The 17175-nt window shown below is 37.0% G+C and overlaps 1 protein-coding gene across 1 annotated transcript; it reads right to left on the minus strand.

Annotated features, from left to right (window-relative positions):
• Nucleotides 1-202: 202 nt before the first annotated feature.
• On the minus strand, nucleotides 203-13673 carry NPFFR2 (neuropeptide FF receptor 2). Its single transcript, XM_008693326.2, has 3 exons — nucleotides 13310-13673; nucleotides 5775-5874; nucleotides 203-1052 (listed from the first exon to the last, which is right to left on the minus strand). The coding sequence occupies exons 1-3, from the start codon at nucleotides 13635-13637 to the stop codon at nucleotides 203-205; spliced, it is 1278 nt and encodes a 425-aa protein (XP_008691548.2). The 5' UTR covers nucleotides 13638-13673.
• Between the last annotated feature and the right edge of the window lie 3502 nt (nucleotides 13674-17175).

Below are 17175 nucleotides of genomic sequence, written 5' to 3' on the forward strand. Positions count from 1 at the left end.
TTATCCAGGCAAATTTGTATGTGAGTGTATATTTTATATACCATAAGATTGACTATGAACATAAGACTGCTTTTTTCACTTCTGTTCAGTGAGGGCTTTCAGTACATGTTTTCTTTAGAACATTCTCAGGAAGAATTGAAGTACAAAGCTACAGGAAGTTTTAGAGTATTTCTATATGTAACATACAATATAGTTAAATTCATCATACCAGCTCTTTTAAAATCTCATTGCTGGGGGTGCCTTCCCCTAATTCTTCCATCATCAATTCTTGTTTGGGTTTTTCAGCACTTCTCCTACAAGGCAAATTTTCCTCATGTGCATTTTGAATGGTAGGTCCCTGGGCTAACGGAGGAGATGTATTTATGATCACATTGTCTTTAACTCTTAGGGTGTAGGTTTCCTTGGGCTTTGCTCTTTTTTGGCAGAGCTGGAGATGAAAAGCATCCTGGAAAGCACGGTGAAAATTCTCATTGAAGAAACCATAAATGATGGGATTGACACTGCTGTTGCAAAAGGCCAGCCAGTGTGCGAAAGGGTAGGCGTAGATGTTGATGACCCGCAGTTCATTTGGAGACAGGTCAGCGTAGTCTGAGAGCATCATCAGCGTCCACAGAGGCAGCCAGGAGAGAATAAAAAGCAGGGCCACGATCGAGAGCATCTTAATGACCTTCTGCTTCTTCTTGGACACCATGTGCCACTGTTCCTGGTTCGGTTTGCCTGCGTGGGGCACTGTCATCTTGAAGAGTGAAATTCCAATCCTGCCATACATGATGACAATGAGGGACAGGGGAACGAGGTAGATGTTGGCAAACAGCACAGTGGTGTAGATCTTCCTCATTTCCTGACTTGGCCAGTCTTCCCGGCACCAGTAGACTGGCCTGGTTGTATTCTGAGAGTCGAGTCTCACTTGGTAATATTTTTCTTCTTGTACATGTAACATTATTGCAGATGGTGACATAATGGCAATGGCCAGGGCCCAGATGACCAGAATAATGACAAATGCTGTCTTGATAGTGAGCTTTGGCTTAAAAGGGTAGACAACACACCGGAACCTGCAATTAAAGGCAAGTATTAATGGAGCACTGCCTTATAACTTTGATCAAGTTGTGAATTAAATTTAATTCTCCCACTCATGTTCCCCTCAAAAACATAAAAGTTACCATTAGCAATAAAGAGGCATGCACTGATATTTTTTGTGACTGATATAAATTGCAACTCAAAATATGAACGAGTATCAGACACTATATTAGTCACTATTAATAATAAAAGTGACCATGGTAACTAGTGTATATTGAACATGAATATTTAGTATTCTGTTCCAGACTCTTTTTAATTGGTTTGCATTAATTGTCTCTTTAAACTTCCCCACTTAAAAGATGGCAAAATAGGCTTAGAGAAAGTGAAAAAAACTTTCCCACAACTACGCATGATATTAACACAGGTAGTTTGGCTCCAGAGTCCATATTGTTAAACTCTCCTTCATCACCTTCTGTGCTCCCTTCCCATGTCATCTTTGTGCTTGGCCAACTGAACATTAGCAAGCATGACATAAATAGAAGCTTGAGTGATGACACAGAGGCAACCATCCAAACCATAGACTCTTGAGAAATGCTTAAGCATTTTTGTTTCAAGCCACTAAGTGTTTTGGTGGCATAATTCACAACTCTAATAGTCTGAGAGTTTCCATTACAAGTTCTGATTACATGACTTCCAGACATTCTATGTCCTCTGGTGAGCATGGAAATTCAAGGTCAGTATATAGCGTAACTCTGATTTCATTTCACTGTAGTTTCGCTATTGTGAGTTTTGGTGTTATCACTATGATAATTATAATCATACCATACACAACTATATCATATTTTTCAAAGTACTATTACCTGTTTAATCTTGGTCGATCTGCAGAGAACTTAAACCTTTTAGTGGCTCAGCAGCAGCTCCATGTTAGTTTATCTGACATATCTTCATATAGTAGTTAACTTGAACATTGATTGCTCTGTTGTCCTTTGTTGCATGTGTAAAGTCTGCTGCCTTAACCTCCAAGTTTTCTTTTAGTCTTCTAATTAATGAGTCTCCCCATCTACTCATCTTTAAGTTATGGGTAACTTCATAGGCACAATTCTAGGTATCTTTTTCTTTTTTTAAAGCAACTATTGGGGCTTCATATATTTTTTCATTTATTAAACAAAGATAAACAAACATGATAGAAAATGCTCTCTGCCAGGAAATAGTCAATGAAAATATTGTGTAATTATGCTAAAATCATGCTAGAGTTTAGACTTGGCCACTGCATTAGTCAGGGCTCTCTAGGGAAACAGAGCCAACAGTATGTATAAACATATAGATATATTTTAAGGGATCGGCTCATGCAGTTATGGAAGCCGGGAAGTCCTAAGATCTGCAGTTGGCGAAATGGAGACACAGTAGAGCCAGTGGTATGGTTCCAGTTCAAATCTGAGGGCTTGAGAGCAGGACAGCCACTGATAAAAGTTCCAGTCTAAAAGCTATCAGGCTAAAACCACAGAAGAGCTAATGTTGTAGTTCGAGTCTGAAGACAGAAAAAGGCAGGCAGGATGAGTTCTCTCTTACTTGCAGGAAGGTCAGCCTTTTTGTTTGTATTTGGGCCTTCAACTGATTGCCCTCCCTAATTTGCGTGGCCCTTATTCAGTCTTTTACTCAGCCTATTGATTCAAATGTTCATCTCACCAAACACACCCAGAATAATGTTTGACCAAATATCTGGGCACCCAGTGGCACAGTCAAATTCATATATAAAATTAACTGCCACAACCAGTTAGGAAAAAAAAAAAACCTCAGCATTCCATTTATTTCAAGCAATGGGGGATGGTGCCTTGTTCAGGACCAGTGAGCCCCCAGAACTGAGGGGATTTGAAGAGCGACCAGAAAGAGGTTGGAGAAAGAAGGAAGGATAAATCAAGGATTTTCACTTAGATTGGGTGTGTGATCCTGCCATTCCCTGACTGGGGAAAATGAGAAAAGGAGCTTTTTGTTTGGTAGGGAAGAAAGTTCAATTCTGGGTCTGTTTATTTTGAGGTACTTGTTGTTGGATGTGCAGGTGAAGTTATTCAGAAACATGAAATTTAAGACTTAATCTGGAGAAATAGGTTTGGGAGATTTTTGTTGTAGTTTGGCTTCCTCCAAGAGCTGATCCTGAGAAAGGCATTTGGATGCCAGTAGTTCAGATAGAGATGAAGGTGTGGGGGTTTTAAACCAGGTCTAAATTCTTGAACATGCCTTCCAAGTCCATTGAGTGGACTTTGTGACTCACTTCTAATATATAGGATGCAGAAGGGACACTACATGACTTTCACCGTCACGCTCTCTTAGGACACACATGCCTTGCTTGGACTGACCTGAGAAGTTCAGCTACCTTGAGGCTGCCGTGCTGTGGAGCCCCTGTAGGGCCTGAGAAGCCCCAGATCTGTCTATTAGCTATTCAGGTCTTCCCAGTCTGGGCGCCAACCCAAGAGAAGACTTGATTCCTGGTCTGATGCCAAGTGGAGCAGAGACAGGTATACATTCCCGATCAGGGAAGCTGCCCTCATCATAGATTCATGAGCGTCACGAGCCGCTGGAGTGTTTTGGGAGGTGACTTGTTCTGTTGCAACAGATAACTGGAACTAGAGAACTGCTACACGGATGGGAAGGCAGAGAGCAAGGGTGCGTCACAGCAGGTGACCAGAGTTTCATCACTTTTTTAAAGACCTAAAACATGGCAGATAGATAGAGATGAAAAATTTTTGGTAGGTCTATTCAATCTTAATCCTGTTCCATTTTCCTTAGAAATCGTAAAGTTGCTGTATATCCTTCCTGTCAACTTTTTTATGCTTTGACACTGTTAGTCTGCATTTAAACTCTCTATTATGGCACCATATTATATGTCTCTTTGTACTGCTTTGCGATCGTATGCTTTCGAAATTTGGTACACATTGACTGAGGTTAATTGATTTTAGCCAGCCTACAGTTATCCATGAACTAAATATAGCACAATATTGTTTTTTTTAAAAGAAATCCCTGTTTAGGAAAGAGAAATTTAATACTAAATGTAATTAGAAAGTAAACCTGATAAGCTTAAGATTCAAGTAGAAAATGCAAAGGATATTTTTTATTCACTGTAGAGATAACCAATTTAAGGTATAGTATAAATATTCACAACAAAATAGTAGCATTATTTACTAGTATAAAATAAGCATTAGTATAAATTAGTATGCAAAAAATTAGTGTAATATTAGTAACAGGATGTAAATTTAAAAGATATCATCTTTGGCATTTGCTGGTTAGCGTATATTGTAAATTCTATTCTCTTTACATGGAAACCAAGAAGCTAGATCTATAAGATGGGTTCTTAGATTAACATTGAAAATAGAATCTACCAAGTTGTAAAATAGAATCTACCAAGTTGTTTTTTAGGTCATTGTTCAGTTTCCCTCTCAAATATCTCTTAACTGTTCTTCCTTTCTCCAATCTTATACAACCCCAAATCCTTTGTTTTTCTAAAATGAAAATCTAGTCATTATTCCTCTGTATAAAAGACTGCAGTATCTCCTTGCTGTCTTCAGGACAAGTGGAAGACAGGCCCATAGAAAACCCACTTGCCTCTTTCTATGACCTAATGTGTCATTCCACCCTCCCATGTTCTAGCTGGCCTGCCTCTCTGCACTTCTCTTGATAAGTATCCTCCTATTTCAAGTGCTATATATATACATCCCTGTCTTAACAGATAACCTTGGGAAGAAACAGAGGAAAGAGTAAGTTCTAAATTTTAAGGGATCAGATATGACCTTTTCTGTGAACCCAATACTCTCTGTCCTAAAGGTAACTTGATTGCTCTCTCCTTTGTACAGTTTTATTAGAGTATTATTTGTTAATGTGTCTGTCTACCTACCTACCACACCAGAGTGTGGACTTCTTCAGGCAGCACTTGATCTACTTTGGTTTATTTTTTATTTATTCATTTGAGAGGGAGAAGCAGACTCCCTACTGGTCTGGGAACCCAGTGTTGGGCTCAATCCCAGGACCTGGAGATCATGACCTGAGCCATCCAGGCACCCCTGTCTAATTTGTTTTAGATGATATACAGCCCAGCCCAGTGCAGGCACACCTCAACACTATGTATAAATGAATGTATTAGTAAATTTTCTCTTAAGTCTGGATAAAATTTCAGATTTATTTCACCACACTTCCACCATTAGAAAATTCAAGATTCTAGTGAAAAATAGTATAACTATGATGTTATGGACTTTGCTTGTGTCACCCCAATATTCATACCTTGAATAAGGGTTAGGGTTTTAACCCTGATTGATTGGATGGTAGTTGGTGGTAATTAGATTCAGATGAGATCAAGAGGGTGGTGTCCTCATGATGGGATTAGTGACCTTTTAAAAAGAGGAGATTAGAGCTCTTGGTGCCACAGTGAAGATGGCCTTCTGCAAACCAGGAAAAGTTCTCTCTCACCAGACACAGAGGCTACCGGCATCATGACCTTGGACCGTCCAGCCTCCAGAACTTGAGAAATTTCTGTTTTTCAGACATGCAGTCTATGGTATCTTGTTATAGCAGCCCAAACTAAGATACATATTGTCCCTAATTATTTAATTTTAAAAATGGAAATTTTAGTAGTTTTATTACAGAGCCTTTAGCAGATATATGCCATGCCCTTAGAAGAGTCGATATTATAGATGTAATTTTGGGCAGATAAAACCAAATTTAGTAGATTATACATTTTTCACTAGATTCAGATTTTAGTGCTGACTTACCTATCCACAGCTATCGCAACTAAAGTAAAAACCGAAGCCGCAACTGATATTCCCTGGATGAATCCACTGATCTTGCACATTGTGCTTCCAAAGGGCCATCCTGAAAAGGATGTGAAACAGTCTTTGAACAGATCATATATTTATTTTTATTTTTCACCAAAAATATGAACAGAAAAGCATGAAATCAAGACTGATACAACTAAATAATATCCAGGGGAACAATCATCATTTTCATTAATATGTCCAGAGCTCCTTTTCTAGTATACTAATAATAATGTCAAAACTTAATACACTAGTGATAACATTTTAGGCACTGTAGTAAGTGCTTTGTATCTATTAACTTATCTAATTCCCCAAACAGCCTTTTGAAGGCTTTATTCTCCTCCTCCTGATATAGACTAGGTAATAAATACACAAATATCACATTCCCTGCCATGGCTAGTTAGCATATTTAGGGTGCCAGGTGTATGGTTCCAGAGCCTAAACCATTAACCCTTATGCAATAAAGCCCTTTAAGACAGGAAGAATATTTTGGTTTTATAATTTGGAAATATACCCCATAAGTTATGAGGAACAGGAGACACATGTAGAATAAGATTAATGTAATGAGACAATCTACCTCAGAGGTACATTGTTATAGAGTGAATGTTTGCCCCCCCCTTCAAATTCATAGATTGAAACCTTAAGCCCTAATGTATTTGGAGGAGGAGCCTCTGGAAAGTAAATATATTTAGATATTGCCACATGGGTAGTGTCCACATGATGGGTTTAGTGCCATTAGAAGAAGAGAGAGAGCTTTCCTTTCCATGAAGATGCACTGAGGAAAGGCCATGCAAGCACACAGCAAGAAGGTGGCTGTCTACAAACCAAAAAAAAGGACCCTCACCAGGTCCTGACCATGCTATCACCCTGATCTCAGACTTCTAGCCCCTGAAATAGTAAGAAAATAAAGGTCTGTTGTTTAAGCCACCTAGTCTGCAGTATTTTGTTATAGCAGCCTGAGCTAACTAAAACATAGAGCACTTTTCAAGAACGAAAGCAGTCTATTTGAATTACTTCCTAATCAAACCTCATTTACTGGAATGTTTATAACAGGTTGATATAACCACCCCTCTGCTATTATAGGAAAGTAATATTCTTCCACTAGTAACTATTCTAGTTACCAAAAGATAAATTTTAAGAATCTGAGAAAGATCATGCAATTTATTTTTAAAAAGTACTTTTAAAATATTCCCCCAAATATATATAATCCAAGTATATCTAAAAAAAAATTTGTCATCTATCCAGACCATCTTAAATTCTTGAGTGACTCTACTGAATAGAAACCAAGAGAGAGCATGTTTTCCCAGTCCTAAAATTTGGCTGTTACAATATTAAACAAAAGGGCAAAAGGGAGTGTAAATAGCCTTTGGTCAAAAATAACAAGCATATGATTTATCTCACCTCCCTCACTAAATTCCACTAAAATGAAAGCACCAGGGAAAAGAGAGCTCGAATAGAAAGAATGTGAAGCTAGGAAAATAACACAATTGGCTGAATTATGTAACCAGATGCCACTTGCTTTTCCTCTGGCCAGCAGAAGGATGGAAGTTACTGAGGAAATGGAAGCACAGGGGTTCTAGACTCTGAGTCACCAGGTGCAACTGGAGTGGGCACAATGATGCACAAGGATTAAGTAAAAATATATGCTCTGCATGCAGTACTGTTGCCCAGAGACCCACTGAGCTCTGGAATACAGCAGCCAGTCTCATGATTCCTATGGCAGTAGATCAGAGAATTTCTTTCTGGGGAATGTGATCCTTCCAAGAACACTGATGTGCAGATTTTGACAGTTGTGGATTTCCCAGTGAATGGCCCAAACTAATGAAGCTGAGAGTGGGCCTAACCTCAAACCTAAGGCACACAGACAGCCACACTGTGTCTCACTTTGAAACACAAGCTAAGTAGCAATTGACATGAGGGAAACCTCAAATATAACAAATAGGAAAAAAGAAACTTAGAAAACCAACATAAATCAGGTAGATGAAAATAGCCAGATGTATCCAAAAAAAGGAGAAAGGACACAAATAAAATCACAAATGAGAAAAACCAACACCACAGAAATATAAAAAAGTTAGAATATTATGAAAGACTATATGCCAACAAATTAGACAACCTAGAAGAAATGGATAAATTCCTCAAAACATATAACCTACCAAAACTGAAACAGGAAGAAATAGAACATTTGAACAGACCAGTTACCAGCAAAGAAATTGAATCAGTAATCACAAAACTCCCAAAAGGGTCCAGAACCAGATGGTGAATTCTACCATTTAAAGAAGAGTTAACATCTAGTCTCCTCAAACTATTCCAAAAAATGGAAGGAAAACTTCCAAATTCATTGTATGGGGCCAGCATTAACCTAATACCAAAACCCGATAGACACCATAAAAAAGGAGAACTCTAGCCAGTATGTCTGATGAACACAGATGCAAAAAGCCTCAACAAAATACTAGCAAACTGAATCCAGTAATCCATTAAAAAAATGATTCACCACAACCAAGTGGGATTTGTTGCTAGGTTGCAAGTGTGGTTCAATATTCACAAATCAATCAACATGATATATCACATAAATAAGAAAAAGAATAAAAACCATATCATTTCAAGAGTGGCATAAAAAGCATTTGACAAGAGTCAATATACATTCATGGAAACAACCTTCAGCAAAGTAGGTTTAGAGGGAACACACTTCAACATAATAAAGGGCATATATGAAAAGCCCACAGCTAATATCATCCTTAATGAGGAAAAACTGAGAGCTCTTCTCCTAAGATCAGGAATAAGGATGTCCACTCTCACCACTTTCATTCAACATAGTACCATAAATCCTAGCCACATCAATCAGACAAGAAAAATAAATAAAACACATCCAAATCAGTAAGGAAGAAGTAAAACTTTCACCATTTGCAGATGACCTGATGCTCTATACTGAAAATCTGAAAGACTGCCAAAAAACTGCTTGAACTGATACAAGAATTCAGTAAAGGATACAAAATCAACATACAGAAATTTGTTGCATTTCTATATACTAGTAATGAAGCATCAGAAAGAGAAATTAACAATCCCATTTACAATTGCAGCACAAATAATAAGATACCTAGGAAGAAACCAAAGAGGTAAAAGACCTGTACTCTGAAAACCATAAAACACTGATGAAGATGACACAGAGAAATGGAAAGACATTCATGCTCCTGGATTGGAAGAATGAATATTGTTAAAATGTCTATACTCCCAATCCTTATCAAAACACAAACAGCATTTTAAACAGAACTAGAACAAACAATCCTAAAATTTGTATGGATCCACAAAAGGCCCCAAATAACCAAAGCAATCTTGAAAAAGAAATGCAAAGATGAAGGCATCACAATTCTGGACTTCAAGTTATATTACAAAGCTGTAGTAATCAAAATAGTGTGGTACTGGCACAAAAATAGACACATAGATCAATGAAACAAAATAGAAAACCCAGAAACAAACCCACAGTTGTATGGTCTGTTAAACTTCAACAAAGGAGGAAAGAATATCCAGTGGGAAAAAGACAGTCTCTTCACCAAATAGTGTTGGGAAAACTGGGCCACTTTCTTATACCATACACAAAGATAAACTTGAAATGGATTAAAGACTTGATATCCTAGAAGAGAACACAGGCAGTAACTTCTCTGACATCATAGCAACTTTTTTCTAGATATGTCTCCTGAGGCAAAGGAAACAAACAAACTATTGGGACTTTATCAAAATAAAAAGCTTTGGCATAGTGAAGGAAACAATCAACAAAACTAAAAGGCAACCTATGTGATTGGAGAAGGTATATAAAGAACTTAAGAACTTACCCAAAAAACCAAATAACCCCATTAAAAAATGGTCAAAAGACATGAACAGACATCTCTCCAGTGAAAACATACAGGTGGCCAATAGGCATATGAAAAGATGCTCATCAGCATTACCATCAGGAAAACAGCCCAAGTGTCCGTTGATTGATGAATGGATAAAGAAGATGTGGTATATAGAGAGATGATAGATGGATAGATATAAAGATGTGTTATGTGTGTATACACACACACACACATATATATGTATATATGTGCAATGAGGTAGATACATGTGGTATATGTATACGTGGTATATATGCAATGTGGTATATATATGCGATGTATATATAGATATGCAAAATGCTATGTGTGTTTATATATATGCAATGTGGTGTCTATATATGCAATGTGGTGTTTATATACGCAAAGTGGTGTATGTATATCTATACGCATGCAACGGAATATCATTCAGCCACAAAAAAGAATGAAGTCTTGCCATTTGCAACTACTTGGGTGGACCTAGAGAGTATAATGCTAAGCGAAGTAAGCCTGTCAGAGAAAGACAAATACCATATGATTTCACTTCTATGTGGAATTTAAAAAACAAAACAAGCTAGCATAGGACAAAAGAGAGACAAACTGAGAAACAGAGTCTTAACTATAGAGAACAAACTGATGGTCATCAGAGGGGAGGTGGGTGGGAGGATGGGTTAAGTAGGTGATGGGACTTAAGGAGTGCACTCAGCATCACGAGCACCACGTAATGTGTGTAATTCTTGACTCACTGTATTGTACACCTGAAAGTAATAGAACACTTAACTGGAATTAAAATAAAAACAAATCTTAGATATGTTTTATCGATGAAATGTGCATGATAGTATAAGAAACATGCAGAAAATAAAAATAGCTCAAAGACTTATAATGTCTAGATGAGAAAATCTTTGGAAAAATAAGGAACAGAAAATGAAAAAGATTAAAAAAAAAAAACAGCAACCCAGAACCTCCAATATCTAATAGGAATTGAAAAAAGTAAAATGGAGGAGAATTATACAAGAAAATTTCCCAGGATTAAGAGGCATTCTATTTTTGATTGAAAGGACCTGGTTTGTGTCCAACACAATAAGTGAAAAATAAAAAGACTTTTCCAAGCCATAATTGCCTTGAAATTTAGAACACAAAAGATAGAAGCCCTAAGAGTTTTCAGGAGAAAAAACAAAATTCAAATCAGGATAAAAGCAGCAAGAGTCTAATGTCATTAGATTTTTTAGCAGTAATATCGGGTTTCTCAGCAGTAACAATAGAGACATCTCTTAAAATGTCCAGCCTTGACTACTTTATCCAACTAACTGTAATCAAATATGAGGGCAGAATAAAGATAATTGCAGACAAACAAGATCTTTTTTTTTTTGAATCTTCATGCACACTTTCTCAGGAAGGTGATAGATAAATAAACCAAGAAAGACAGGGAATTGAGCACAGAGAGGCAGAGGCTCAGGGAAGGGACATCCCACCGCAGTAGCTGCTGAGCTCTGTTCCTGAGGAGCAAATGTCTGAATAGGAACAAAAGAGTAGAGAGCACGGTGGTGCTGGTGGTGTGTGTGTGTGTGTGTGTGTGAGAATCTCTAGAAAAAAGATGCAATTCACAGGTTGCCTGATATGTTTGAAGGTATTTACAAGAAGGTAACACTCCTGGAAGAGAATTTGAGGATATATTACTTATAGGTGCATAGCCCAAACGAAGCAAATCAAAATATGATGCCCTTATTAAATCCAAGAAAACATTTTATAAGAAAGAAATATCCTAGCACTCAACATGCCTCAGCAGGGCTAAGATACATGTAAAAATAGGAATATATACTCTGCATACGGACTTAACAAAACTATAATTACGTTGGGAAAATGAGAGGAGGCAGAGTGTGAATGTGTATTTGTATGTCTATATAGATGCGTCGGATTGCATTTGTACATAATTCCAGCCAATCCTGCTTTCCCAGCTTCACATTCGGCAGGATCTGACAGTTTTTATACATTTATGTTCTTTTGTTCTATGTCATTTTAGTGGAGTCTGATGAGGGAAACTACCTCTTGTGGTAGGAAAGGATTAAGACAACTAAAGTACATCTCCCCCGGTGCAAAGATAATACATGATAATGGAAACAGGTTGCTTAGAAATAGGAGAGTAACTACGGAAAATAAAGGCAAGATGCTGAATGTAGCTGCCTCCTGCAAATGGGAATCAGGGGTAAAGAAGGGCAATAATATGTATGGAGAAGTTGAGATGATAATTTCATTATAAATATTTATAGAAGGGAGAGACTGAGAGCATTTCTTACTGGCAAAATAAGTTTCTTGAGAGCAATAACAATAATTCGAGTCAATTCTTTCACTCTTTTTGCCTAGCACAGTATCTTAAAAATGTACATTCTTTGTTTTAAAAATGTACATTCTTAATATTTTTTTAATGCTAGACCTCACAAAAATGCAGAATCTATGAGTAAACATGCTAGCTAGAAGAGGCACTCTTAAACTCTCCCTGGCTCCCACTCCGGGGAAAAGAAGGAAACAGAAATCAACTCTAAAGAAAAACCTCTTATTCTTCAGTAAACCGGTAATGCTATGAAAGGCTAAGAACTATGACAGGCCTCATCTGCTCTAAGTATTTTTGCTATGCAATTATTGTATCATTTTTAAAATTTATTTAAATTCAATTTAATTAACATATAGTGTATTATTAGCTTCAGAGTAGAATTTAGTGAGTCATCAGTTGCATGTAACACCCAGTGCTCATTACTTCAACTGTCCTCCTTAATACCCATCACCCAGTTACCCCATCCCCCTACCTACCTCCCATCATTTTTTTTCTTACATAGATTTGGAATATGAATATCTTGAATACTGTTCATTAATTAATACATTAAACACTTATTAAGCAGGTACAATGCACCAAAACGGTTCTGGGAGCTGGAGATACACTGCCCTGTACTTCCAGAGTATGCACTGTAGGTAGAGAAGTGGTCGTACAGGCCAGGACTCTAACGTAGTACTCTAACCACTGCAATGTGAAGTTACTTGTGTTGCATACGTACATTATCACTGATGAACTACCGCTTTTTTTTATTATAATATGTTAGTCACCATACAGTACATCATTAGTTTTTGACCACTTTTTGAGAAATCATTGGGACTGCTGCTCCATCCTCCCTCAAAAACAATTGGAAATCTCCCTCGCTAACCACAAGAGGGCCTCAATATCTGCTTGTTAGATTGAAGACACTGGATCAGCCGAAACCAGACTTACCACTTCCTTGAACTTTACAGTGCATACTATTACCAATATTTCTACCACATTATATGTGCCCTGAACTATACCAAGCAAATTCAAAGCCTTTATAAGAAATGTTAGATCTCATTCTCTGATGACCTTCAGTGAATACTCCAAAAATGAGTTTCTTCTCTTCATCTCTGTCACCTGCTTTATTTTTATCCCCAATTCTTACTAATTTCTGACTACTTATACTATATCAATTTGTTTATTGTCTGTCTTCTCCTCTAGAATGTAGACCCTATGAGGGCAGGTACCTGGAGCAATTCTTGGAACTCCATAAATATTTGCAAATGAACGGATGGCCCTGCCAGGGGACAGGCATTTCCTCCTACCATCCTTGCACTGTACACAAGTCAACGTACCTGCTATAATATTGTCCAGCAGTGTGATAGGCATACAAAATATGCCAACCAGTAAATCACTTATTGCCAGGTTCAAGATGAAGAGATTAGTGACTGTGTGCATATGTTTGTTCCTCATTACTGTAAAGCAAACCACTGTATTTCCCACCATGCACAGGAAGAAGATCAGAAAGTAGGAAATAATGAAGATGGCTGCCACTTGAGGCTGGTGAAGATAGTAGTTCACGTAGGTGATATTGATATCTGAGTATAGGTGATACTTTGTGTCATTGACACTCCAAATGTCATGCCAGTTTTCTGAAGAGTTTGAGTCCCATTTCTCACTCATGATGGACCTGAACAATGGAGAGGTAGAAAAGACGAAGCATAATTAAAAGCCAGTAGAACATAAGTAAGTTCTGTACCTAAGTTTAAAATTCAGCATCTGTCTGTGAACAGAAGTCCATCTGTGGAGCTGTGGGATCCAGCACCGAAGGCCAAAGCTGTGGAGTCGTTGTCTCACCCACCTGTGCACTGAGTAAGAGTCAGACCGACCTCATATGGCTGTGGAACCAGCAGGAGCCCATGAACTGGCCCCAGTCCCTTCCACCACCATGGGATTAAGTCCGGACAGGGCTGAATTGGGAAGATGAGTGAGTCTCTGTAGAAGTACAGGTTTCCTGAGGAGAGATTCCAGCACTCTCTTGGAGCAAAGCCAACCAAAACCAGAAACAAGTCTGGAAGCACTGGGGAGGGGAGAAGGAACTTTGCCAGTGCCACTTTCTCCGATCTGGCCCTGATTAATAGCTAATATTGGGGGAAGAATCGGTGGACTTCTTTTCACTGGAAAAAAACTGGGTTCCCATTAATCTGTAATCTGAAAAAAAGAAGAAAGCCATGGTCCTGAAGGATACTGCAAGTGTTACTAATGCATGGTGTGCCAGATGTTGCAGGAGTCTCTGCTGCAGCTAACGCGTATGCTGGAGGGTCTGTAATTTCGTTGGTAAAATTAAATGAAAACCAGACTTATGCAAACGATGCTCCTCCTGATAAGGTAATGCATTAGAGAGCTGAGCCTGACTGATAGAAAACATGTTAAAGTTGGTTATCCAGGGGAGGAAGAGAATCGGACTTTAGAAACTGCACAATTAAATGTCTCCATCAAATCAAAGAGTTTCAAGTAACTGCACAATTGAAGATAAACAGTAATTGAGATCGCAAAAGGATATCAGGGTAGAGATACAGTCCCTGTGAACATGCTTTATTCCTACTTCTCACTGGGCCTTCAAATCAAATCACGGTGGTCATCATGGCATTAGAAACACTATTCCCTATTGAAAATATTAAAGAAAAAGGAGTAAGACATATAATAACAATGAGAAATGTGTGGCAAAGAAATACTAACTGAGGTCAGAAAGAATTGGTGGAAGACGTTAAAGCAGCCAGCCAGTAATCCGATCCCCAGACATCAGGAGAATGCCCCCAGGGAAAGAGAGGAGGACTGATGATTCAGACTAATGTTCTTGTGGACATAATAACTGTAGCTCAAGGTAGGGTCATGATATTTGCTAGGATGATAAGCCTTCACCTATTTAAAGTTTTTAATAGGATATTCCTGGATAAATATTGCTTATACTAAATAAACACCATCTCTGGATTTATGCAGTGTGACTCAACTCCCTAGAAAATGTCATATAAACTGGGATATAAAATGGAGATATTTCATGGATGGAACACTCACTTTGCTGTTTGGTAATACGACTAAAACTTAGTTTGAGACCTCATCTATTACTCTGAGCCAGAGAGTGAACATCTGATGCAGGAAGAGGGGTCCTAAAAAGCCACCCTCAATGTCCCATTCCTTCTTTGATTATGCTCCTTGATTGCCTATATCTTTGAAGTTATTAGTAAAGCATGAAAATGAGTAAGGTCTCTGACGTTAAAAAAGTAATTTAGGTTTTAGCTATAAAATCTAATATGCATGGAGAATTAAATAGTCTTTCATGCTCTTATGTCTGGAAATATAAAATCTTAATATTTTAGTATATTTCCTACCAGTCTTTTTACTTTATATTTTTACATAAATATCCTGGAAAAAAAAATAATAGCATTTTCAAGGAGATAACCTATTCTATTGGGGTAAGAATTGTTTCGTTTAGAAAAATACTTTGAGGAATTGCCTTTATATGGGAGACCACCCCATACAACCTCACCCTCTAGGGCATAATAAGTAGAATATCCTAAGTACTTTATGCTATTTAAATTATACCTTAATTACTTTATTATCGTTGAATATTTTGATATGAATTTCTTTATATGTGTTGACCTGTTTAATCTCCCAGTATGAAGTAGCTACTAAAAGCATCCCACTTGAGTGTTTAAAGAAGGTAAGACGGGATGTTAAGTAACCTGATCCAGGTTCCACAACTAACTGGAAGAGTCAGGAAACCTATAAAGAGGGTCTGCTAAGAGTATGAAAGTAAGCAACATAGCTGGGGGTGGGCAACTTGAGAGTTAGAAACTGACCAGAATGAAGTTCCAAGAGATGGATATGGCCAAGGAACGTCTAGAATCTACCATGTCTAACATTTAATCACTTAAGGATATACTGGAATTTTTTTGTTCATATCAAAAAGCGCTCTTTCCAAAAATAATTTTTCATTGGTAAATTGATCTGTTACAAGATGTACAATTTATTTGACCTTTCACCTGGTGTTGGACAATTAAAAAATTTCCAACTTTTCTGGTATTGAAGTAATATTTTGATATTTTATCACTTATTAGAATTTTCTAGAATATTCTTAGGATGGGAATTGGTAAAAAATCATGATCATTTTTCTGCTCTTGGCAGATATTACTTATTGTCTGTTAGAATGCTGATCTTAATTCACATTTATTCCAGTGGTGCTTAAAAATGTTCCTTCTGTTGGGGTGCCTGAGTGGCCCAGGCAGTTCAGTGTCTGACTCTTGATTTTGGCTCAGGTCGTGATCTCAGGATTCTGATATTGAGCCCTATGTGGGGCTCTATGTTCAGTGGGGCATCTACTTGAAATTCTCTCTCTGCCCCTCCCTCTAAAATAAATAAATCTTAAAAAAAAAAAAAAGTTCCTTGTCTTGCCAATAGTAGGTAATAGAATCCCCCCTACTTTTTAAATTTTGCCAATTTACTATTTTAAAAAATGTTAACTTATTTAAATGTACATTTAAAAATATTAATAAAGTTGAACTTTAGTTCCAGATTTTTGGAATTTGTATTTTTTAAGTGAACCGTTCATTTCTTTTGTCTTTTTTCATAATGAAATACTCATTTTTGGTTATTAAAAGCTTTCTTATTAGACATTTTACCCTTTATTATATATTATTTCATATGCCATTTCCAGCTAGCAATTTGCAACTTAAATTTTACAATGTTTTTAGGTTAAAAATATTTACATGTTTATGTAGTAAAATCTATTATATTATTTCTTTGTATTTTCTCTAAAATATTTTTTTTCTGGAAGCATGTATTTGCATTTTATAGTATTTAAAATGGTTTATATTTTATAATTTTAATTAAATGTCACTTTTATATTATTCATTTGAAGAAGCCCTTTAAAATGGAAATGGTGTTATCTTAAATCTGAATTTTAACTGAATTTCCTTCATGTGATAAGTTAGCAATACTCAAATACATGTGCTCCTATGAATCCTGCAGAAATTTGGCTGTTCTTTGTTTCCTTTCTGAACACCTAAATTTACATGTCAAAGTATATATGTTATGTTGAAAATTAAGTAAAAGTTTTTTGGATATAATTATATATCCCTTGAAAATATTAAATATAAATCATACCACTTAATTGTAAGGGCTTCATACACTTTTAAAATCTGACAAAAATTGCCATTTGACT

The sequence above is a fragment of the Ursus maritimus genome, unplaced genomic scaffold (genome assembly GCF_017311325.1).
Source record: "Ursus maritimus isolate PB19 unplaced genomic scaffold, ASM1731132v1 scaffold_8, whole genome shotgun sequence".
NCBI lineage: Eukaryota > Metazoa > Chordata > Mammalia > Carnivora > Ursidae > Ursus > Ursus maritimus.